This window comes from Chionomys nivalis, chromosome 8, assembly GCF_950005125.1.
Source record: "Chionomys nivalis chromosome 8, mChiNiv1.1, whole genome shotgun sequence".
Classification (NCBI taxonomy): domain Eukaryota; kingdom Metazoa; phylum Chordata; class Mammalia; order Rodentia; family Cricetidae; genus Chionomys; species Chionomys nivalis.
This window is the reverse complement of record NC_080093.1, coordinates 30,819,604-30,844,803: the sequence shown is the minus strand read 5'-3', so window position 1 is coordinate 30,844,803 and position 25,200 is coordinate 30,819,604. Positions and strand designations below refer to the sequence as shown.

The 25,200-nt window shown below is 35.1% G+C and overlaps 1 protein-coding gene across 7 annotated transcripts in view; it reads right to left on the bottom strand.

The window, feature by feature from the left end:
- Positions 1-25,200, bottom strand: part of Rfx3 (regulatory factor X3) — a 251,670-nt gene that overhangs the window by 143,972 nt on the left and 82,498 nt on the right. For all 7 annotated transcript variants that reach the window (XM_057777838.1, XM_057777834.1, XM_057777837.1 and 4 more), the window contains one exon: positions 887-1,011. In XM_057777838.1, coding sequence (XP_057633821.1) covers positions 887-1,003 — 117 coding nt within the window. In that variant the 5' untranslated portion in view covers positions 1,004-1,011. The remainder of the gene's footprint in view (positions 1-886; positions 1,012-25,200) is intronic.

Here is a 25,200-nt window from a genome sequence, read left to right as displayed (position 1 = left end):
ACCTTTGGAGCAAGCCCAGCTTCTCTCAACAGTGTTAAATTGTGAAGTTGGTAATGGTGTCAGTAATCCCAGTGGCTTTCAAGGCACTATTTGTGGAAGTTCCTTTTTAGTAGTAGTGAACAAAAAGGTAAGAGGGGTAGGGAGGGAGAGAGGAAGGAAGGAATAAATTACAAAGAAAGATAAACATAACTAGTGTATTGAAATATGCAAGTTCTTGCCACTATTTGGGGAAAAAAATGACAAGCCAGTGTGCTCACAATCCACACACAGAACTGTTCATTGGCATGGATAATATTACTTTGTCAGTATCTTTCCAAAACAAGCCAAATTCCCTAAGTATGAATAAGACCTGTACTAAGCATCTGGTGATTAATTCTTCTGCACTTCTTTAAATGGGATGAGTCAGATCTCCAGACCTTTAGGATAATTTTATTTTCATTAAATAGTATTTAACAGCCAACTAGTGCCAAGGCAATTTCTAAAGCACCACAAAGGCAAATTCCTTGCCTATGAAGTATATTATTCTTTCCACTATTAAGTACAACTCTCAAGCTATGTAAAAAATACCATCGGTTTGGAAGTTCTACTAAGCAGTGGGAAGAAAAGAGGAGAAAAAAGGTGGACAGGTCAGAAAAGTCACCTCCCTTTAAGAGATAGGAGGAGCTCCTAGTAGAGGAAAATGGTCTGAACATATGTCCCATTAGCTCTGCAGTTCAACAAGGAAAGAACCTGGTACACCCGGGAAATATCCAAGAGCTGACCTAGAAGGGTACTATGCCCATCTCCATCCTCCAGGAAGCGAGAAAGTAAATTCCTCATGGTGTTGAAGTAAGCTCTGTTAGATGACATAAGGAACACCACCTCTCTGGATGCCATGGGTCCTTACCTGCTGCTGAACTGGCACTTGCTGTACCACCTGGGTAGGCACCGCTGCTTGGCTAGCCACAGATGTCTGTAGAGTCACTGTCGAACCTGTGTCTGAACCCGTCTCTGAAGTCTGCATGATGGTCTCTGGAATATACAAAAACAGTTTATAATGTTGCCCTTGCATTATAAGCTTCATTGCAGTGTTCTTAATATCAAAATCTGAGGCTTCTAAACATGTAATACCACTCAGTCCAACACTGTCACATTAACTCATGCATGTTTTAGTCATTTTGATCAGCTTTTAACCAACTAAACAGTAAGAATATAAATATTAATAAATTAATAATATTTACTTTTATAAAAGTCTTTATTAGTACCTCTTGACCTGAGACTAAAGAGGCAGAACTTCATCAAAAGCTATTGTCGTTTGATCCCAATTGTTAAAAGTATTTTAATTTTTTAATGAACTAGGAACTTAAATATTAAAGGTACTCAATCTGAAATAGATGCTCATGTAATGTACTATACTTTCTAGACACTTTTTGAGACTACCAGGTGACAATAAAGAAGCATAATATAGACTAAATCATTTCTAAATTATAAAGTAATTATTCAAATGTTTTATATATACTAATATACTCTAAATTCAGCCACAGGATCACATTTTCTAATTTTCTTAGGCTTCTACAATTTGATGTCTTCTTTTGCCACTTACAGATTCAATAAAAAATAAATGTGAACTTTCTGATATGTGGATAAAGGTAGGATACACTATTTAATTCTTAGCCTATGAAAAGTAATAGATTGGAGTTTAAACCAGTAAAGAACACCGTGAGCATTTATGTTCCTTAAGAAAATTAAATTCTCAACTATTCAGCTCTTTGGAGGAGAAAATTAATTCTAATCAAAATCTTTGTCACACTGTGATCAATCTAATTCTTTTTTCCACAACAGGTTTAGAAATAGACCTTGTAAAATAACAAATCCGTTCTTATTTTATAAATGCAAAATGCCCAAAGATGTTAAGAAACATATCAACACGGCAAGAAAAAAAGTTGTGGCTGTGCTTTTTAACGTTAGTGATATTCTCTAGAGTTTCACAGTGGCTCTTCTGTAGGTGATGTGTGACCTTCTTATCGCTTTGTTGGTCAAAGTCCTAAAGCTACACCAATCTCTTTAGATACAAAAGTCTGGAAGTGATAGCTGCCGCCAACTGTTCAAGACAAGTAAAGGGCTCTTCCGAGTGTTTTTCATAAATACATTGACTCAAGAATATATTAATCTATGAAACAATCTGACTTTCACATTTAATTGAGTTATACTGAGGAAGGAAAAGGTAGGTGAAAGGTTAAGACTGAGGCTCTGGCATCATTTGCACAGATAGGCTCACATTCAGCTCCAGGACTTTCTGGATACATGGGAGGCCAACCTGTAGAAAACTGGTGTGATTTTTTTTCAAAAGAAGCTAAAAAATCAAGATTTTTATGTGCAATATTACAAACTGTGGGCCTATTAAATATCAAGTGTGTTAGATAAATGTGCATTTGGACTAGCGTTACAGCCATGGAGATGCTAAGATAAATGAGAATGGCATCATTCACTACACAAAATTCTTGCTTGATTAGGGTGATGGAAGACACTAATGCTCCACATTTTAGAAGCCAAAGCCAGGTTACAGTGCTGTGAAAGAGTGCTTAATTATCCCTAGGGTAGATCCCAGCATTGGCCATTCCCTTCAAAATTATCCTTTCTTTAAAGAATAGATAAATTAGGAACCGTATCTTTTCCTTTTATTTTTTTTTTCTTCCATGACAAATAGGGAGAAAAACAGCAATCCAAAAATGAAAGCAAAACCTTTCAGGTCCTCTGATTTATTAAGTATACAGAGTATTGATTACATTTTGTGCTACAACAAAGGAGCTAAATATGCATGCAAGGCTTGCTTCTGTGCAAGGAACAAGGAAGCAAGGACCAGATACTGGATAGCACCTGCTACGAAGGTTTTCAGTCCCATAAACTCCAGGGTGAGCAGTAGACCTTTGTTTGATGAACACATACAGAAACCACATGGAGCCAACTAGTGCTTCTCCTTTGCTCTGCTCCATCAGTAGAATGTGGGTTCCCACAGTGAAGTCTTTTGCACTAATACTCCCTCTTGTTTACCACAGAGCTAGCGGGAAGCTTTGCCAGGACTAGCTTACGTGCTAATATTTTGTGCTAGTAATTAAAACTATGATATTCTTATTTTATAGAAGAGTAGTTTGTGGTTTGGGATGTCAAATCACTAATCACTTACACACACATAGAAAACATAAAAGAAGGATTTGATGTCAGAATAAAGTTCATGCTCTTAACTTCGCAGGATACACTGGGAGCTGAGTTTAATAATACGTAGTGTACAGGTAAATATGAGACTAACAGAGTGATAACATTCTAGAATGAAGAAACAATAAAGGAAGCAAAAATATGTCAACTATTCAACAACAGTAAACTAAATGAGTACTGGGAAATGATTGCTTTTAAATTTAAAGCTAAAGACTAGGAGAGAACTTTCTATTCGGCCTCCAGCTGTCTATTCAAAATCAAAACTGGCACAAAGAGCCCAATCTAGCGTACCCAAGTATTAATCAAACCCCATAATACTTTCTGCTAATTCTAATTTCTGTTCATTTGACTAGTTTTTTTAAAATAATATTAGATTTGTGTGTATGAGTTTTGCATGTATGTCTGTTACCAAATATATGTCTGGTTCTCAAGGAGGTCCAAAGAGGGTTTTGAATCCACTGCAACTAGATTTATGGATGGTTGAGGGTCACCATGTGGAGGCTGGGAACATCCTCTATAAGAACAACCAGTGTTCTTAAACCTTGAGCATCTCCCAAGACCATCTGACAGACAGTTTCATTCCTCTCTAATCCCACTACCTCCATCAGCCCTGAAGAAGGGACTCTCGAGCAGCCTCCTGACTTCCATAAACTGCCTTGATAGCTATGACTACAATTTGGTCTCTCATTTACTAAGTCTTTTCGATATGTTAGAAACCAGTCTACTTAAACTGTGTTAAATACAACTGGCAGTTTAATTTTCAAAGGAAGACCACTATGTGGATGTTACCCTTATCAAACAAGTGTGGAAATAGACCTGGGTGGATTTTAAAAATTGCTAAAAGCATGCAGCCAGAAAGAGGAAGAATCTGAATTCACTCTAATTCTGTGTGGCTTGAAAAATCTATGCTTACAACCACTGGGTGTACTGTGTTACAGACTCATGACAGTATAGTTTCCAAACAAAAAGCTGGACACTGGGCATCAGAACAGTAATTTGGGGTTCTAATGTATGTTTTCTTAATGTAAATTTCCAACAATCATGGAGATAGATCCATTCCACCACTATCCCTAAGACATGAAATTATTTCCCTTACTGAAGCAATACTAATTCCCAAATAATAAATGTTTTTCTAGAACCACTTTACATTCACTGACTCTGAAGACCTAATCTTAATGCAGAACAGTGACCATATAAAGCATATTGAAAGAGTATAATCATCTGCACAAAGTTTGTTAGACACACTGACATACTAAAAGCATTCTGGGGAATCCCCAACATTTGTGCACAGTGAAGCTCATCCCCGGAGGGCAGTGTCCAGAACCTGCTACCTTATGGAGCTGAACAACAGTTGGGTGCTTATAAGGCATTCTCATTCACCAGCCAAAGTTTCTGAGACTTTGTTTATGTCTTGGGGTAATTTGGTTAGTTTTGTCCCTTTGGTGCCTGTTAAGTGATATTTGTTTATCAATCACAAGAGTAGTCACATTAATCTATTTTGATAAGCTAAATAACCCCCTGCAGTTTGCCTCTGATGCAGCCCACATGTAAATGACTTGTATATTCTTACAGGAGAAGCATGCACAATTTCCGTCTAGTCATCCTTGCCTAATGTGACTGTCAGGTGTGTGGTGAGCAACAGATGCTTGTTTGACAAAGGCCTTTTCATTCTGGTAATTAAGCAGTTGGACACACCCGCCTGCTAAGGGCTCTGCTTTGTACCGCCAGCTCTGGATGAGTCATGAGAATCTAAGGCTAAATAGGCCACATTTTGAAAGAAGGTTAATTAGCCCCTAGGAGGAAGAGAAGAATATTGCAAAACCCAGCTGCTGAATGCAACAAATTAGCATTTTTTCAAGCTGATGGGCAAACCTAGGCAAATCAAGTGTGTTTGGAACAAACATGCCTTATTGCAAGTTTCAAAGCATTCAAATGTCCTTGGGGGAACTTCCTGAAAATTATTTAATGCACTCAAATTCACAGTTGGATTCTTTTTAGCACATACAATGTACATGCCAGATTAATTGGTTTAATAATCTGACCTCGTCAATCACTTATCCAGCAGAACTTTATAAGCTTATACCAAGCTGGATTCACCTGATGTTTACTGGGATCTTTATCCTGAAATACTTTCTCTTCCATAAAGCAAAGCCTCATGTCTCGTTCTACTAAACCGACTTTTAGTTTTCTATATGAAGACTGTGATAAAGATCTATAGTTTTCAAATTGTTTTTCCTTTTACCTTACCATAGGAAGACCAATGCTAATTCCACTTTTGGCTTAAACCAACTTAACCAAAATTATTATAATAGTTACTTTATGGTAAAATAAGTTATATCTAAATACAGCTATACTCAACACAAATTATAAGAATTTTAGAAGCCTAATTCAACATAAGATCATAAGAATGCTATTTAATAATTTTAAATTACTATTTTTAAACTAGAGAACAAGTAGTTTGACAGTAGTATATTTTTACAAGAAGAAAGAACCAAAATCATTCTAAAGATTCTTAAACATAAAACTCTTTATTACTAATACTCAAATTCAGTTAAACCTCCATTAACTAAAATTATGGGTATAATGGGGCTAGAGAGATTGCTCAGTGGTATAGCATATTTAGTGCTCTATTAGAGGGCTGGTTCCCAGCACCCACATTGGTCAGTTCACAACTCCCTTTAACTCCAGCTCCAAGGGATATGTCAACACCTTTTTTTGGTTTACACACACACACAGAGAGAGAGAGAGAGAGAGAGAGAGAGAGAGAGAGAGAGAGAGAGATACACAGAGAGACAGAGAGAGACTGACTCAAATAAAATTCAAAATTTTAAAAACATAAATTTAGAGAATTAAAGTGAGCATTACTTTTAGAGAAAAATATTGTTAACATTTACATTCCTGAACAGAAAACTCCGAAGTTGATTATTAAAAGATTATTTCAAAACAAATATGGCTATTAATTTTCAAAAAGGCATAATACAAAATAATGCATTAAATAATCACATAATTTTTAAAACCTTAACGAAACATATTTAGATGATTATTTTACCTGCACAGACAAAACAAAAGACTTGATTTTTCACTTTTCTATGCAAGAAGAAAGCAAATGGAAACTATTTACTGCAGCCATAGCCCACATTTTCTCTCTTTAAAAAAAATAACAAAAAAAAAAGCAAAAAGAAAGTATTTCTAAGGAAAGTTTATACACTGCAAAATGTAACCTTATCACATTAACAGATAATGTAATGAGGGATATAAAAAGAAAATTCATGACTTTCTCTATGATGAGAAACCTCCTTTAGGTTTGATGGTGTTAATTCTTAGACGTCTGTATAGTAAATCTTTTATGCTAAATTCATCCTTAGAAAAGGTGAGGAATGACAATAGTGGATGTAGACTGTCCTGTAGTCATCTTTCTGTGATAATCAATGACAGTGATTAATGCTGGAGATGATTAATCAGCAGACTTGTAGCATACACAGGTTGCCTGGGTAACTTTTATCACTTTTCAACAAATGCTTTCATTTATCTAATTCTTCCTATGACTCAGAATAGATTTCAAAACATGGTTTCTTCAAAAATAAAATACAAAAAAAAAACCCTGTTAACAGTTTTTATCTTGAAGAACTAATTACTTAAAAATTAAAATAAAACCACCCATGAACACTGAAACCAAAGTGATGAAATGATGTGAAAACTATTTTGCCATTTGTTTTGCTCCTGGTTATCAAGAGAAGCCGTCATCAGGCAGAGTTGGCTTTGCAGCTTTTTCTCTCATTTGTGTTCATGTGAGAGACTCAGCTCAGTCTTGTATAGATGACAGAGGCCAAATAACAACCACAAAAACAGTGTCCAGCTAACAGTAGGGGGCAGAGAAGGGAGGCAAGCCAGAAAGCAAACAAACTCCCTAAGGATACCAACTCTATTCTTGTCCCTGGAAACAGAACTGCATAATATACAAAGATTCCTACAAAAATTTATGAGCCAGAGTACTATATTTCCCTACTGATAAACCCAATCTTAAGAATAACCTGAATCTATCAAATTAATAATTCCTCTTAGAAGTCAAAAGAAAATGAATACTGATTATTTTATCATAAACTTATTATCACTATTCATACTGATACTAGGACAAGTTACTATGTTTGTCACTTATGGCATAGGTGATTTGTATACATTTAATTTTAATTTTGCTCATGAAATACATATTCCTAGTTATAGCACAGGGAAATTAAGTCTAAAGAAATTAAATAAGCTTAATTATTTAATAATTAGTAGCAAAGAACTATTAATAAAAAAATTTCAAGTCAAAATTTGGGCACTAAAAGAAAGAATTACAGTTTTGAGCATATAAACATATCTAAATAATTGAATATGTATCATGCTTCATGGAATCGTCAATACAAGGTTTTATAGTTATATTTTTTTAAATTAGAAAGCGTATTATAGCTGTCTCAGAAACCATAAAATAATATAGGCTGTTGTCATTGCTCTGGGCTGACCACCCAGAATTTGAATATAACTCTATTGCTGAAGATACTATACATTTTGGTCACAGGATTTGGCAAGACCAAGGAGTTAGTGAACAGGAAGTTCACCCTGTTGGCCAGATTTCATAGTCCTGGAAGGTACTATGCTGGCTATTCTAAGGGAAAAATCATTAGCACTCTACCTAGCTGTAAACCCCATGAGTCACAACAATGAACAGTGCAGAAAGATGTGCCCAAGGGGGCAAAAGTGGCAGGAATGTTATGGGGTTGAACAACACTTTCTGATTGAATGTAAGGCCCATTCTACAGAGAAAAAAAAAAATACATGTCTGGTACTGTAAATCTTGTCCACATGTTTGTCGCCTGAGAGGGTTATCTGCTAAAATTCTGTTAATGAACACAGTATCAACCTGCCATTTTAATTCCTATCTTTATACCTTTAGGTTAATGCAGCTCTCAGACCTCACCATACATGCTTCTTTGTGCAAGGATAACAGTCAATGCAAAAGCTCCCAACTGGTCAGGGTGTAAACAGTGTCTTCGGAATACTCAGCTGTAACTGTGACTATCACACTATTTCCCCAAAGGATGCGGAGTAGAAGGGAGATACCCAGAGAAAAACAGTGTCTGTTCCATATGACAGAAATGTTGTACATGTACTCATGACTGTATGCAGAGGACCTGTGTAAGATAAAGCCAGTCAACATTCCAACATCGGGTGGCCTTTATATTTCCTACTGAGAGCTGAAGGCTGCTGAGGGAAGGAACACAGCTTTATGTGCATGTGTGATTCCCAGTAGGTGGACGATGTTCCAGTATGTGGGCTATATAAATACACTGAGTGGTTAATTTTTAAAAAGAAAGAAAAAATAAAAGGACATGAAGTTAGGAGGGGTAGGCAGCAGATCTTAGAAAATTTGGAGTTTGGAAGACAGCAAATACGATCCAAATATACTATGGATGCATGAAATTCTCAAAAACTACACAGATTTTATATATATATATATATATATGTTTATATATATGTAATCTTTAAAATTTTATTTAAAAAATACTCATCTGCATGTTCTGGGAGCATCTTGGCTACTATACTACATAACTGCTGATCTCTCACACTTGTATTAATCAGTAACAGGAAATAAACTCAGTAGCTCAACTATCAAAAAAAAAAACCCCTCTAATATCCCAGTAATAGATTATGGTATATGAGACAACACAGATACACTACCATAAACCTAAAAATCAGTTACTCAATTAGTAGGCAATTATTATGCAAATTTTTCAGATACATAATCACTTACTTAAGGAAACGTTCTTGCCATATATATTATACATGATCATAGGTGGAAACAATGTTATCATTGTAACTTCCAAGAGACCAACAAATATAAACGTGGAGTAGTCTCAATCTAAACCTAGAATTGCTGGTAAAACACAACATGGGTTGAGCAAGGGATGGTAGCACATATCTAAACCCAAAGTTTGAGAAATTAAGGCAAGAAAATCAGGTGTTCAAGGCTACAGAATGAGTTCTAGGTCACCTAGTCTGTAGGAGACACATGTATCCAAACAAAAAGGAACATAGATCCTAGAAACCTACCTCAGCACAGACTAATGAACCTCTCCAGTATGGAACAATGAACTCGCCTCAGAATAAACAATGAACCCAACTCAACCTGGAACAATACAAATTAGTCGTTCATAACTTCTGTAACCCAACACAGCTTTTCATATAAGGAAAATACCTATTAATTTAGTGATTCTGATAAGTTCCATTTCTGGTCAACAGTTCTGCCTGTTTTTTTTATTGCTAAGGAATTCAAATCACTCAAACACTTCTTAAGAATACTTTACATGGTCTTAATAGAATAGGATATGTTTTAAAAATATTGCCAGATGCCAGGAATAGAAGTAAGGACCTGACCAAGGCAGGAGAATCTCAAATTCAGGCCAGTTTGGACTACATACTATATTATACAGCAGTCTGAAACTACGTCTGAAAACGTAATATCTGAAGAGAGTCTTTAAAGTCACTCTTGGTAGTTGCATAGTCATTGTCATTTTGTGCTGAAGGAAGGAAATCTATATTAATATATACGTTCAAATATAAAATAACCCTTTTATGATACTGTCCAAACCTAATGTCCAATCAAGAATTAAAGCATGAAGTTAGTTTCTAATCCCATTAATAACAACTGATAAGAGCAAAGATACCTCTAACAAAGGTTTGGATTGCAATACTGAAGATACACAATGAAGTACTTAGTTCCACCAAGAAAGTGGTTTCTGGTTTGTTTTTGTAGTTCTGGGGATCAATTACACCCAGGACTTCATGTATGCAAGGCTAACAGCTCCAGCCCTCAACCATCTCATTTCAAAACTGACATTGGTGTCACATGTGCATTCTTCCTACAAACTCCACACACAATAAGGATCCATCCTATCTCATGCTTTGGGTAGATGACCAAAAATATGCTTGCCAAGTAGGGCATCTCTATGTTAGGATGGCAACAAAGTAAAAGCAAACATTGTCTTAAAAGGCACAGAGACTAAAAGAACCACTGGAGAATTATGCCTACAATACTATCCCTAAACAGGAAGACTGTGGTTGCCTTTTATAGCAACTATAAAACAAGAACAGGAATTCTTACTTTTCACGCGCCAATGACAATTTCCCTCTTAAATGTTCTTGCCCACACAAGAATTTTCCCCATCTTTTTTTCCTTTTATAAAGAGAATAGACTCTTTTGCAGTTTCTAACTATTCTAATGACAGGCTCAAAGAAATCAACACCATCTAAAAAAGGAAAAGAATACTGTATAATAACACTGCTAATAATGGGAATAATATATTCCATTTTAAGTGTACAATATCTTAAAGAACTGAATTCTCATCACTGACATTTTTGGCAAAAAAGTGAATATGAGTGGGTGGAGTGGGTGGATCCCCCAAAAAAACCCTCCCTTTTTCACACACACACACACACACACACACACACACACGCTAAAACATTTGCTGCAAAACACAATGCTAGTCATCAAACAAAACATTTACACCATCTTTCATTACAGAAATACACTTGGAATACAATGAAGTATTTAGCCAGCTTCAAAATATCATTTAGATATTTTGATATTTAGATATTTTCAACTACCTGTTGAATTATTTTTACCAGCATATCATCATTACAAGTCTAAATTTTAAAATTTAATCATCAAAGCGAAGCTTAAATTTTTATCATGCTAATTAAATTCCTGCTAGTAACTACTCTTACAAGATGTCTTTATATAAATAAGTAAAATTTATAATAATTGCAATTATCCTGTCCTCATGAAGTTAACATTTTGAGGACTGGCAGTACACTCTCTATATGGCTGACCTTACAAAAATGATCTTTGTCTAAAGCATTTTCTTGACTTCAAAACAATAATTTCTTTTAAAACTCCCTTGTAAATAGTACTACAACAAGAAGTGACTTCTTATGTCATTTTATAAATGTTTAATACCTGTAACAGAAATAAGTGGATTTTTAAGATCAACTCAATTCTTAATGATTGACAGAAGTTGATGTTAGACAACATTTTAAGAATGAAAATCCACACAAATGAGTTTCATCTCTCTCCCTCTTTTCCTCACTAAACTTTGCTAGTCTTTTGTGGGGAGTACAGTTAATGGGATAGAATTCTTCATCCTTTATAAATACATTAATGGTTAAATATTCTTAATCCAGTAATTCTTTTCCTAACAAATTTGTTCACAAGAGTAACCTAAAGTCATTATCTACATTTATGTAGAGTCTATTGGATACTTGAGTATTTGGTTTTTATTTATTCTCAGAGAACTCTTGTTTCCAAAGATGTTAAAAGAAACATCTTATTCCACAAATTATATGGCTTTTCTTACTTTCAGTCTGGATTAATAACAACCTCTTATTTCTCAAAAAACTCTTTCATGACATTCTGTATTTCTGCTTTTATCCCAATCTGCCTGCCAAGTCCTACCTCCCTCAAAGGTTTAGTTTCTTTCCCTTTTAACACACACACACACACACAGAGAGAGAGAGAGAGAGAGAGACAGAGACAGACAGAGAGAGAGAGAGAGACAGAGACAGAGAGACAGAGAGAGTGTTTGGGTTTGGGATATATGTTCTACATTTCCAACACTCAGTTTTAAAGGATTCAGCCATTTATAGCAACTGTAAGCAATTAACCTCCTTATAATTAAGCGTAGTCAATAATTCTACTGAATTGTTGTTCTGAATTTTCAACTACCTGTTGAATTATTTTTACCAGCATATCATCATTACAAGTCTAAATTTTAAAATTTAATCATCAAAGCGAAGCTTAAATTTTTATCATGCTAATTAAATTCCTGCTAGTAACTACTCTTACAAGATGTGGAAGTTAGTCTGTTCACAGTGAGTTCAAGATCAATTGGTCCCGTCAGACAAGAGTAACTACCTTGACATTTAGTAACTTTGGTATCTCTATTTCTCAAAGAACATTATAAATAAGAGACAGACTTCTTTTCTCATATTCCCCAAGTTTAATCAATTACCCACTCCAATGATTTAGCTCTAATAAGCCCTCAAATCTCTCCTTAGGCTCCATCCTACCCCACAGGTGACTGGAGTTCTACTCTCGGGATAAACTGCAAGCTTCTTATCAGGACTTCAGAGGCTCTTTAGAATGCAGCTCCAGTTTGCGTGTACCGAGTTTATACCATCTAAGTAGATGGGGTTCCCTCAGTGCTACAACAGTTGACTCTGCTTCAAATATTGTTTTCCTCTTCACTTCTTTTATCTTCAACTTTTAGGGTGAGAATTAATTCAACTTCCTTAATGCTCCCAAACAGCTATCATTTCCCCCTTCCTTTTAACAAGTCTGGGCCTGTGGTCCCCCCAGTGTTCATGTAGAAATGTGTCATTATTCCACGTGGAAGTCATCATATTGTGGAGATTATTCAACTTGGCATGGACAGAATAAATGGTATGAGCACATGGAGTATGATTACCTCATCACGTACAAATATGCCACAATGTCTAATACACACAGGATGTTCAATATGTTGAATACAAATATGAATCTCCAAAGACTGTGATTTTAAGACCCTACTGAAACACTTCTATGCTTTTTACACAGTGGGATACTACACAGCAGAAAAAAATAATGACATCTTGAAATTTGCAGGCAAATGGATAGATCTAGAAAACATCATTGAGTGAGGTAACCCAGACCCAGAAATACAAATCATATGTACTCACTCATAAGTGGTTTTTAGAGATAAAGAAAACCAACCTACAAATCACAATCCCAGAGAATCTAAACAACAAAGAGCACCCTAAGAGAGACATGCATGGATCTAATCTACATGAGAAGTAGAAAAAGAGATCTCCTGAGTAAATTGGGAGCACAGTGACCATGGGAGAGGGTTGAAGAAGAGGGGAGAGGAAGGGAAGGGAGCAGAGAAAAATGTAGAGCACAATAAAATCAATAAAAAGAATGTACTTTTATTTCTAATATGAATTTAATTTCAATTGTTAAATTATTATTCAATTGTATAAATCATTATAACTATCTTTTAAGTTTCAAAAGATTTTGTATCTCATTTTTAAAATAAAGAAACAAGGATTAACTCAATGTTAATGAGCAAATCAAATCTTTTGCTACTGCTCTGAACCTTCTAGCACACCATTTCCGGATTTAGAAAGCACAAAGGCTTCCCTGAACTGCAGTTGCAGACCCAGGGCTCTACCCAAATCATCACAGAACTGCTGGCCTGACACATACAGAACTTAACTTTTCACAGAAGAAACGTGAAGATTAAGTAGATAGCCTAATAGTAATTGTCTGACTTCATCGGTAGTTAATCATTTGAAATTTATTTGAGCTTAGTAATACTCAACTGATATTATCCTAAGTTTTCTAGGTAAGTACTGAAACTTTCTACAGGAAAAGGTATTCAAGGAAGATTCTAAGTACTAATCAGTTAACAATTTATCTATAGAATTTAAGTACAAAGAATCTTAAAATAAATAAATGACAGCTAGAAAAAGAATTATTTAAGTATATTATTTTCATCTTTCTGGAAATCCTGTGAGGAATATATAATTATTATTCCACTTTTTCTATGGATGAAAAAAGTACATAGTATTTAAATAATCCCACTAGTACCAAGGTTGTGTAACTAGGAAAGAAAAGAATGAGAATGTAATGCAATATAGGATTGCCTATAGTTCGAAAGACAAGTTATCTTGCGTTTCTTTTAATTATCCATCCATATGTCGTACTAGGTTCAACATATGACATCAGAAATGTTCGACAAATCAACAGTTCTGTTCCTGCATTATAGTAACTGCACATGCTGTGAGTTTTTAACCCAGTTAATAATCTTGCACGATATATCACCCTCTTAAACAGTCTTCCTTCCTAGTTCAGCAGCTCACAGGACCTAACAAGGTGGTTGTCTATTCTTTTCTATATGTCTCACCTAAACTAATAAAAAACGACTAAATCTAGAGCTGGAGAAAGGAGCTTGGTAGTAAGGTGTTTAGTAGGGCAAGGCCATAGTCTTGAACTCCAGCATTACCCCCTACCCAACACACAAACACACACTACATACATAGAGAGAGATAGGCGCACACAGGCTTTAATTGTGTGGCTACTATAACCCTCTGATGGGGCAGTAACCTTTGGAATTTGAATCAGGGCTTGGGGGACATCTTTTTTTTTCCTGAAATCTCAGCATCGAGCTCTCAGTTGCCCACTTTAATTCTTCTAAAGGAAGGAGACTGACCTGCAGTTTCTTAAATGCCAAAGCAAAGGAGAGTCTCAGCTAGTGGTCTTCAGCATAGGCGCCAAAGTCTGTAGCTCCTCTTTTCTTCAGTAACAAACTGCCTGCCAGCAAGTGCCAGAGAAATATACTTATGTCTACAATCTAATTGCACTGCAATTAACAATGAAAATTGAGAAGCCGTAGGATACAGATCAATAATAAATAGATAAAAATAAAGAATGAATAAAATAGCCTTTAGCATATCTAGCTGCACTACAATGCCACAGTGAGGTATTCTAATCCAATTTTGTCTTGCTCCTGTTGAGCACAAGCCCATCTTTTCTTGTCATATACCAAGAACTTCTTGCACAGCTTACTGTATTGATTCAGCTGTCCAAACGCTCAAATAGAACATATTCACAGTAGTGGTAAGACATGGGAAGTGTAAAAAGGAATGTTTTGGCTCTCATCCAGGTCTTTTTAACTTCTTTGGTTTAGCAAACAGTCCATGGTAGTTATGTCTCATACATACACCTATCAACACACAAATACAGAGACATAGACATAGAACTTAAATATGGTTTGATTTCTAGTTACAGGATGTGGCTGAGGTAAAAAAAAAAAAAAAAAAACAAAAAAAAACAAAAAACCTAAACAAACAAAACAAAAAAACAAAACAAACAAAAAATTCTTTTATTCCAAAGACAGGAAGGGTCTCCTATTACAGACTGGTTCTACGCCACACATCCAGCCTGCTCCCATGTCAGGCAGAGATGATAATGAAGAAACAAGAAGGCTAAGTTTACAATGCCAAACATCAATTCACTTTGTTAAATGACAAATTTACCAGTTAACGCAAAACTTTAAAAAACTTTCTTTAAATCATGTGTAACATTGTCAGTTATCTGTACTAAATTACCAGCTTTAATGATCTTTGGGATAGTTATTTGTTGTTTTAAATTGATAAGTCCAAGGTTTATCATGAATGTACTGTAATCTTGCTTTATGTCTATTCAGACTGTATCTGAGAAATGTTATTCTTTTGTACAGTAATTTCTGGGAATGAGGATGCTTATTTTAGATCAAATTATAAAAGAACTTCCTGAATACTTATGAGTTTATAAGTGACAGTATGAGTGCCTTAATTCTTTAAAAACATCTTTTTTCAACTTAATTCTTTATGACCCTCAATTTATTCCTTTTTTACTTAGTTCAGTTGGTCATAACTTCTGTTTTAAGTGACTAAAAAGCATTAAAATTACCACATTCAGTTATCAAATACGCATGATAAATTTAGCATATAGCTGAGTAGAACTGATAAATAATTCTAATATAAAATATCTGAGGTGAAATGGTTATGTAAAGAAACATTAAAAGCAAATTGAAACTTAATACTTGCCACTAAAAATTCCAGTCTTTTGCAACTATTCTATACAGAGTGGTTTGTGATAAATTTTAAACAGATTTAATATAAACACATTTCACGAAGTTAATAATTTGTCATTAGGAAAATTGATGCATAATACTAGTTGGTACATTAAACAAAATGAATAGTGAGTGAATTCATGCTTCAGTAAATGTATTTCAGGAGAAACATTCACTGGTAAATGAATCACTCAATAAATGTTCTTTGGGCTAGGAGAACAATTATCAGATAACTGACCTCTTTACCAATAGCAACATTTAAAGTTAAGAAGTACTCAGGCTCCCAACTCAGAGTCTGAGACCAATATTCAAAATTGTCCCATTAGTTAGTATTAGAGTTGGCATACTAACTTCAGTTCCCAATTTTGTTTTGTTTAAAAAAAAAAAAAAAAAAAAAAGCTTTAAGAGAGCATAGCACATAGCTTAGAAACAGCAAGAAGACTGTCACAAAGAACAGGGAATGCTGCCAGGAGCTCCAAGCGCTTATTGCACAGTGAAAGAAACACTCATATCACATGGAGAACAGAATCCCACAATCAGAGGCTCGCCTAGAAGTTTCCATGTCTTTCTTACATAAATGAATCAAGCACCTTTTTAGGGCATTTAACAAAAACTCAAGTAAATCAAACTACCTAAATGTGTGTGATAATGCCAACTAAATGCTTATACATTGTATGTACTCCGAAGGTTTTTGTTTGTTGTGTTATCCCAGGTACTTGGTAATCTGGGTTCACAATTTCTGAATGTAGCCTACAGTATACATTGTGTTTTTATTGAAATAAGGAAACCCAAAAGACTAATTTCTAGTTCACCAAAAAGCAAAAATCAACACATCAGTAATTGCAATCAAAATAAACAGGGAACAGATTCTAAATTTTCTCTTGAAGCGAGTAAGTGTAATTTCAGGGTGTGAAAAGGAAACCTTTTAAATGAAATGGTTTGTGTAACAGCTTTTACAAGGTGTACTTTTCACTGTCAAGCTGCATGAAATGCTCGCAAGGATAATCGGTTTAGTGTGGCAATTTACAGGTTCCCCACAGCACGCACTAGATGTCCTTATTTTGAAGTTGCTTCTATGTTTTTATTATGTTTAGATTTATATTTCTTCTATTATAAATTAAGCATATTTTATTAAAATTAGATGTCCTATATGGAAAAATGTGCTCAATTATAAAACCAATTCCAACCTGAAAGATAAAGGAAACACATTTATATCACTAAGCAAAGAAAACTATAAATTTCCTTTCTGAAAGTTCAGCTGGAGAATGGCTAAAGAAAACATGGCACATTTACACATTAGAGTACTACTCAGCTGTAAAAAAAAAATGGCATTTTGAAATTTACAAGCAAATGGATGGAACTACAAAAACCACGAGTGAAGTAATCCAGATCCAAAAAGATGAACGTGGTATGTACTCACTCATAAGTGGATACTAGCTGAAAAGCAAAGGATACTGAGCCTATAGTTCATGATTCTAGAGAACCTAACTAACAAGGTGAACCCTAGAAAAACATACATAGATCCACCCGACAAAATTGGAAGCATGGAGGTTGGGGAGTAGGGAGGGCAGAAGGAAAAGATGACTGGAGAAGGGGAGGGAGAGGAGAACTTGAGGGAATGGGATAGTTGAGATGGAGGAAGGAGAGAAATGAGAGCAAGGAATGAGATAGTTTGATGAAGGGAGCCATTATGGGGTTAGCAAGAAACCTGGCACTAGACAAATTCCCAGGAATCCACAAGGATGACCCCAGTTAAGACATTTAAGGAGAGGGTGCCCTACCTGGCCTTGCCCTGTAGTCAGACTGATGAATATCTAATTATCACCATAGAACCTTCATCCATCAACTGATGGAAACAGAGGCAGAGAGTCACAGCAGAGCACTGGGTTGAGCCCCCAAAGTCCAGTTGAAGAGGGGGAGGAGTGAGAATATGAGCAAAGAGGTCAAGACCATGATGGGGACACTCACTAGATTTATATTTTTAAAGAATTTAAAATTTCTACTGTGTGAGAGTAATGTCCGACCTAATATAGATAAAAAGTATTGACAGATTTTAAAGCAACATTGAAACAAATACCTTATAAAATTTTTGATGTACATGTAGTATTTATTATGAAGATATTGTCAACTATTCTCTTGTTACACACCAACATTAATCTAATTTATATATCTAAAATCTCATGTCAGATATAATGTTTATGGCATGGTTACATGTGGTCATTTTTCTTATATCTAGATTTATAAAACTGTTTCCTAAACAAAACTGAATAGCTAATTATGGAAAAACATATTTCCTTTCACTATAAAATTTATTTAGCATGGAATAATAAATTTTGTTACACTTAACAAGAGTTTTCTTATTTGTGAGAATAACTAGCCTTTCCTCCTCTTTTTCTTTACTCCATCAATTTCTCTGCTGCCCATGCCAAATAAAAGGACTCCACTTAAATACACAGTAGTGACAAGTTAGCGCCTCCAAATCGTTCCCTGTGATAATCTGTCACTAATGCAGCTTAATTACACCTTTTATTTTATTCTTCAAACATTTTTGGCATATCCTGACAACTAATTTTCACATTAACTATAGGAACCCAGTCATAATCTGAACACTGTAGATATTAAAGATCCAGGGAAAGCTCAAAATAATGGGAACATGTGTAATATCCCTCCCTACATGGGAGGAGAAGGAAGGGTGACCAGGAGGACAAGCTCATCCTCAACTTTATAATCCAGCCTGGGTTATATGAGAATTTATCTCAGAAACACAAAACTAAATTTAACTTAAACAGGCAAACTATAATGTTATATATGCAAACATGCCACATTAACAAAATGTTTGGTTCTGTAAATAACACTATCATCATGACATCAAATCCACGGTGTTATATATTCTTGGCTTGTACAGTCAGCACTAGGGCAGAACTGCACTACAGCAAGACCACTAAAGGTCAAAATTCATCTTGTGTTACTAGACTTGACTTTGTTCAGAGAAACACAGGATCAGAGAGCAGGGCTAAACATGTACTTCAGGCAATGGTCCCGAGTCACGGTTTATACCCGGATTAATTTGGACCTCCACAATGAAAGATCTACTGTATCACGTTACGAGTAATGCTATGAGTTGCAAAATTTGTTCTCAACATGACCCCAAGATGATTCTATTTTTGTTTCCAAGTTTATAAACAGTAATTAATAGGAGAAAGATAAAAGAAGCAAAAGTTTCTAACTAATAAGAAAAAGTTATTCACTAGACAGTTTTCTTCTTGAGAGTGCTCTAAAGTAATTTTTGGAAAGTAAACATTTTTAGTAAAAAGTTAATGAAGAATAGGATGGGGGAGACTGGCATTTCTGAAGCTGCTGCTCTAAAGCCACTGGGGAAGCCTGTGGAGCTCTCGGGCAGCTTCAATAGATACCACAGAAACCACACCACTGGATCAAAACCTGAACAAAAGAAAACAAAAGAAATCAAGAGGCAGTGCATACTTTAATTGTACTGCCTCTTCATAAACGTATAGACATAGATTTGTGTAGACGAGGGATTTTATGGTCATCTAAACGCAAATCTCTGAATTGGCACAGAAAATTCTACAGATAAATTCATTTTTTCTTCCAGACTGGGTATTAATCATTCATACAAATGTTGGAAGATCTGTTTATTTAACATAAGTGGAACAAAGACTAGGTAAATAAAGAATAATGTAATTTAGAAATAAGATTCTAGTGTGTTTTACACTTATGAATCTATAAAAATCTCATGATTAATGAATAAAAGTTTTCCTAGTTTAAGAGTAAGAAAGCAAAATCTACAAACCAAAACAACAAAGGAAAGACAAACAAATGAAAACCTTTACTTCTATAAAATGCATATATTTATTGAAACATCAATTTTTTCAGTTATAGTAACACTTTTTCTTATTATTTAATTTATCAAAATACTAAGTTTATTTCTAAGAAACTTTATAAAAATTCTTCTTTTTTTTTTTTTTTTTTTTGGTTTTTCGAGACAGGGTTTCTCTGTAGCTTTGGAGCCTTTCCTGGAACTAGCTCTGTAGACCAGGCTGATCTCGGACTCACAGAGATCCGCCTGCCTCTGCCTCCCAAGTGCTGGGATTAAAGGCATATGCCACCACCGCCCGGCTATAAAAATTCTTTTTAAAGCACAATTGTGCACATATCAAGCAAAAGTCTTTAAAAGCACACCTAATTCATCTAAAGAGTCACATTGTAAAATTTTACTAAAACTCAGCAATTATAAATGATGTGGCTTATGTTCTCCTCCAAGAATATTTAATAAATTTATTTTATAAATATAAGTTTAAAATTTGGAGCATATTATAGATAATAATTTGTCTATATCTCTCAAAAGTGAATATTTTAAATTTACTTTTAAATACTCTACCCTCCGTATTTAGATTATGCTTTGTTTTGATTAAACTTACAAAAGAAGAAGAAAGGAGGAGGACAGGGAGGAGGGGGAGGGAGGGAGGAGGAGAGGAAGAGGAAGAGGGGGAGAGGAGGAAGAGTATAGTCCTAGGCCTTGGGGGTGGAGGGTAGGCTATCTGAAGTTCAAGGTCATACTCAGCTAGACTGCTCAACTAGTAGGGTGTTCCAGGAAAGACTGGGCTAATGCAACCCTGTTTACAATCAACATCTAAACAAAACAAACAAACAGAAACTAGCATTTATTGAGCACCTACCATGTAACTGCCAGAAAAATTAACACATTATTTGTTTTACAGTCTTATACAATGTACGTTGTTCTCCACTGGAAATGCTGAGTTCTCCGTTCCCAAGACACACTTGGGAATAAGTAAAACTATAAAACTATGCTCTTAGCACACTCATCTGTTTACACATTTTCTTGCTTTTGAATTTCAATGTTAATGAGAAAAAATTGCTTCATATTTGAAATTTGCAACAAGAATGAGGGCACTCTTAAGAGTAAAATTGTGTTATTGCAGAGAGCCAGTGGAAAATTGGTAAAAACACTTTTTTTTTAAATGTACTTTCCATTAGTTATGCCAACCTGAATGGTCCAATTCAGATTTGCTATCTTACTGAAAGAGATAGTCTCCTTAACTACCACTAACATTTCATAGGCATTTATGATTCTAATCTGTTTAGGATAAACTTAAAAAATTTATATTAACTCCAAATTAAAATTAACTCCCTTAATCTAAGACACTGCTGAGAGACTCAAGTAATGCTCCCTAGACCTGAAAAGCATGGCCGCCCTTGGCTGCCTCTTTTGTCTTCACTACAGAAGACCCCCCTTGCTCTTCTGTGTTGTAGGAGCTGCGGGCTGTGTTCCTGCTGCCCCAGCTCCTGGTTGCCTGGCTAGCTTATGCCCCAAAATAACAACACACAAACTGTATTCTTTTAAACACTGCTTGGCCCATTAGCTCTAGCCCTTACTGGCTAATTCTCATATCCCGATCAACCCATCTCTAATAATCTGTGTAGCACCAGTCTTACCAGGAAAGATTCAGCATGTCTGACCTGGCGGCTTGCTTCATCGTGTCTCCCCGGAGAAGAGTGGCATCGCGTCTGGCTCTGAGAGGAGCTGCCCTGCATCTAAGCTCACTTCCTCTTCCTCCCAGCATTCTGTTCTGTTTACTTCACCCACCTATGTTCTAACCTATGAGGGACAAGCAGTTTCTTTATTATTTAACCAATGACCTTCCTCCATCACTTCTGTGTCCTACACATACAGTACCCCTGAAATAATATTTTGAAGTTTAACTTTCACTAGTAAATTGTGAAGACTTTTAGAGCCATTGTTCAAGGTCCTTTACATTTACCCAAACTCCAGTTCCATTGACGTGAATTGCTTCCTTTTAAATGCAACACATGAGACCCAAGATGACCTTCCTTCTCACAGTGTCATACGCTGGTAGTAATCCTCAAATTCTCTTTCTGTAGATGATAAAAGCAGTGACATTCCTGAATGTCTCCACCACTTACAGTAGGTGAAGTTTCCTTAATGTCTGCCACTAGACTTACTGTGACTTACTTGCTACCTGTATCCCCCCAACTCTTGAACATATTTGTATTATCAAATTCACTCACAGTAATCTCATCTACATTAATGATCTTGTCTAACATGTGAGCAAACTGTCTCAAAGTGGAAAGGAATGGTCAAAGTTGGAAGAATCAAAAAAAAAAAAAAAACAAAAAACAAAAACGAGAGCATAGACTTGTGAGTCAGCCAGTAATTTCTAGAATCTTTACATGATAAATCACTATTAAATCCTACAATCATTTTACTTAGGTATTTACAAATAAATACTAACGCACTGAATTGTGACAGCCAAGGTAGAAGTCAAATGCTTAAACACACAGGACAAGAATTGTTTGGGTGATTCATATCCACTTTGGAGGTATAAAAATTGGCAGGTGATAGTGCCAGAATTTGAATACAAACTAAGAGATTTCAATAACAGTATTTGTTACATTGTGCTGTCTGGCATATTCTGCCATTTAAAGTCATTTTAATCTGAGTTTCATTCAGGGGAAACAAAACAGAAGTTACCATTATGCCTATAAAAGGAATAAGCCAGTAGGATAATTTGTGAAAGCAGTGTTCTTCAAAATTCCCAAAACGTACACAAACATAAATGTTCCCTACTGCCCAGTGCTGTTGACAACCACAGGATAGTCTTAGATTATACATGCAGTAGCATGATGTGAAAGAATCCTGTGGCAGGCCAAAGAGGCAGAGTCCAAGTCTATACTAACCAAAAACAAGATAAAACAATAAGCAAAAAAGAAAAAAAAACATAAAATAGATTACAGAAATTACTGCATTTAAATAAGAATGTAGTTCTCAAAGCAATAACTATTGGCTCAACTATAATGACAAAGGAGTTAATTTATTAAGAAAACACAGAGATCATAAATGTTGTGTACCTATTTTCAGAACTACTAAATAAAGCAAAGAATGAGATGTGAAAATAGTAATATATTCTATCATAAATGGAGACTTTAATACTTTCCTTCAAAATTAATTAATAAAAAATCAGCAAAGACAGATGGACTGAATATTAACCATCCTAACCTAGCAGCATTGATCAGACACCATAACCAACAGTACCCAAATATACACCCTTCTCAAAAACAGACAACAATGTCAAAAACACTATCATATCAAAATGAAGTTGAAAGTCAGTAGCATAGCTGGTGTTATAATTAGCAGCAGTGTGCCAATCAAGCACGAGTGAGACCCTGAATTTTACTCTACTCCTAATACCAACAAAAATTTTAAAAAAAGAAATCAGTTATTTGAAAAATAAATATATATACCCCTAATTAATTAACATGTAGCCAAAGAAGAAATAAAAGGGAAATTGAAAATTCTTTTAAATTGAATAAAAATGAAAATATAACATAATGTAAGCTGTGAAAGGCAGAACCCTTCCACAAACAGGAGTAAAGAAAGCACAAATAAATGACCCGATAACTCAATGTGTTTAGCAGTTAACTCGAGTGAATTTTAAATAAAAAAGGTTTATTATCAATAAAATGTTAAATCTGGGAAAATTCTAGGGCTATTTCTTTTTTTTTCTTTTTTTTTTTTTTTATGACAGTATATTTATTTCTGTGGAAGAATGCCTTAGCAGCAATGGGTTGTGAATGGGGAGACGTGGCTTGAAGTTTAGCAGTGTGGGTCTTTATTTAGGCACTATAAGGTGTCTCTCTCTAGGGCTATTTCTAAAAGGTAAGACCAAAATATTTACAGAAATATAAAAATCAGTTCTAGAAGGTGTACAATTTGCTTAATAGCATTTAAAACAGCAAATATTTTTTAAATGAGCCATCTCTGCTATAGGAGCTATATATTAATATCTGAATACTTATAGTTCTTATTTCTATCTAATAAAAGCAGATACAGATGTATATATGTCAGCCTTTATCTAATTAAGAAATCTCTGTGTTATCAATTGTCTGTATTCATATAAGTAGCATAAAGGTTAGGAATGCTGAATTCTCCATCCATTGTTTGGAATTATACCCTGTTTTATCATTACTAGTATATATGAGAATGAGGAAGATATTTAACAATCCCAGCCTGAGTTTTCTCAACTACCAAGTGGAGAACTAGTAATTCCTACCTCCTAGAGTGATCGTAAGAACTGGAGACAGAGCCTTTTGGCTTACAAATTAAGAGTTAAAGAAGTATCAATGACTATTAGGTCGTATTGATTTATAATTACTTGAAGTTTGTAGTCAAGGCGTGGCTTGAATAGTTTAAGTAAAAATAGAATATAATCACAGAAAACTGGAAGCTCTTTTAAGTAATTTAAAAATCAGTGTCAAACCAAAAAGAGGTACACTTTCTTTTCAAAGTGAGGAAAATGGGTCAATAAAGAATTCCATATTTAATGGGCTGATTTTGGATTGAAAAAAAAATGTAACAATTCAGTACTTCAAGCAATATGGAAGTTCCTAACGCCCTGCCCTGCTGCCTTCAGCTATTCCTTCCTATGTGCTGCGTTCAACCAGCCCATGGGCTTGAATGTTACATCTTACAAAACAGAACGTTTGTTTCTAAATTGGTTTTAAATGGATAAGCAGCCAGCAATATAGTACCTGAACATTTTTATTTCGTATTAAAAATTAAAACTAAATGTGAAACACATTTATTTCGTATGCTTCATCAGTACGAGTATAAGTGAATTTGTAAATGAAACATTAAATAAGCTAGGTTACTGTAATAAAATGTCTTGAGTACTAAGTGGAGGGTCTTGTTAACTGCACGCTTCATAACTGAAAGTTCACCTTTATAGGATATGAGGAAGCTTGCCACTGTGAACCTGATTGCAAGGAGACAAACTGTCAGAGAGAGCAAATCCATGTGATCAGAAACACAAGAAGTCGCATGCTGCCATACACATTTGCCTTGAACTACACCAAATAACAGCATTTAGCCCTTGAAAGAGAAGGCCAGAACAATGTGAAACATTGGTTAAATATGAATGCGATATTTGATGCTTCACAGAGCCTATTAAGAAGACAGAGGGTGAATACTTAAACCCAGAACAAAATAAGAAAACCAACAGTTTTGAAGGCAGTTAGGTCATCAATATGAACATCACCAGAAATTCACCTGGGGCTACTTAGCAAGACTCTTACATCAGAAAGCATAAAAAATTTTGTAATACTTATAACAAATACTTCACATACAGAAAAATTTACTATAAACCTAAAGTGTCAGCTTGAATACTGATTTTAAGCTTTATAACATCTTTGATTTTCATGTGTTTGTTCATATGGGTATGTATGGAAGTGTTGTGTGCTAACCCAGAACACCTAGATCCAC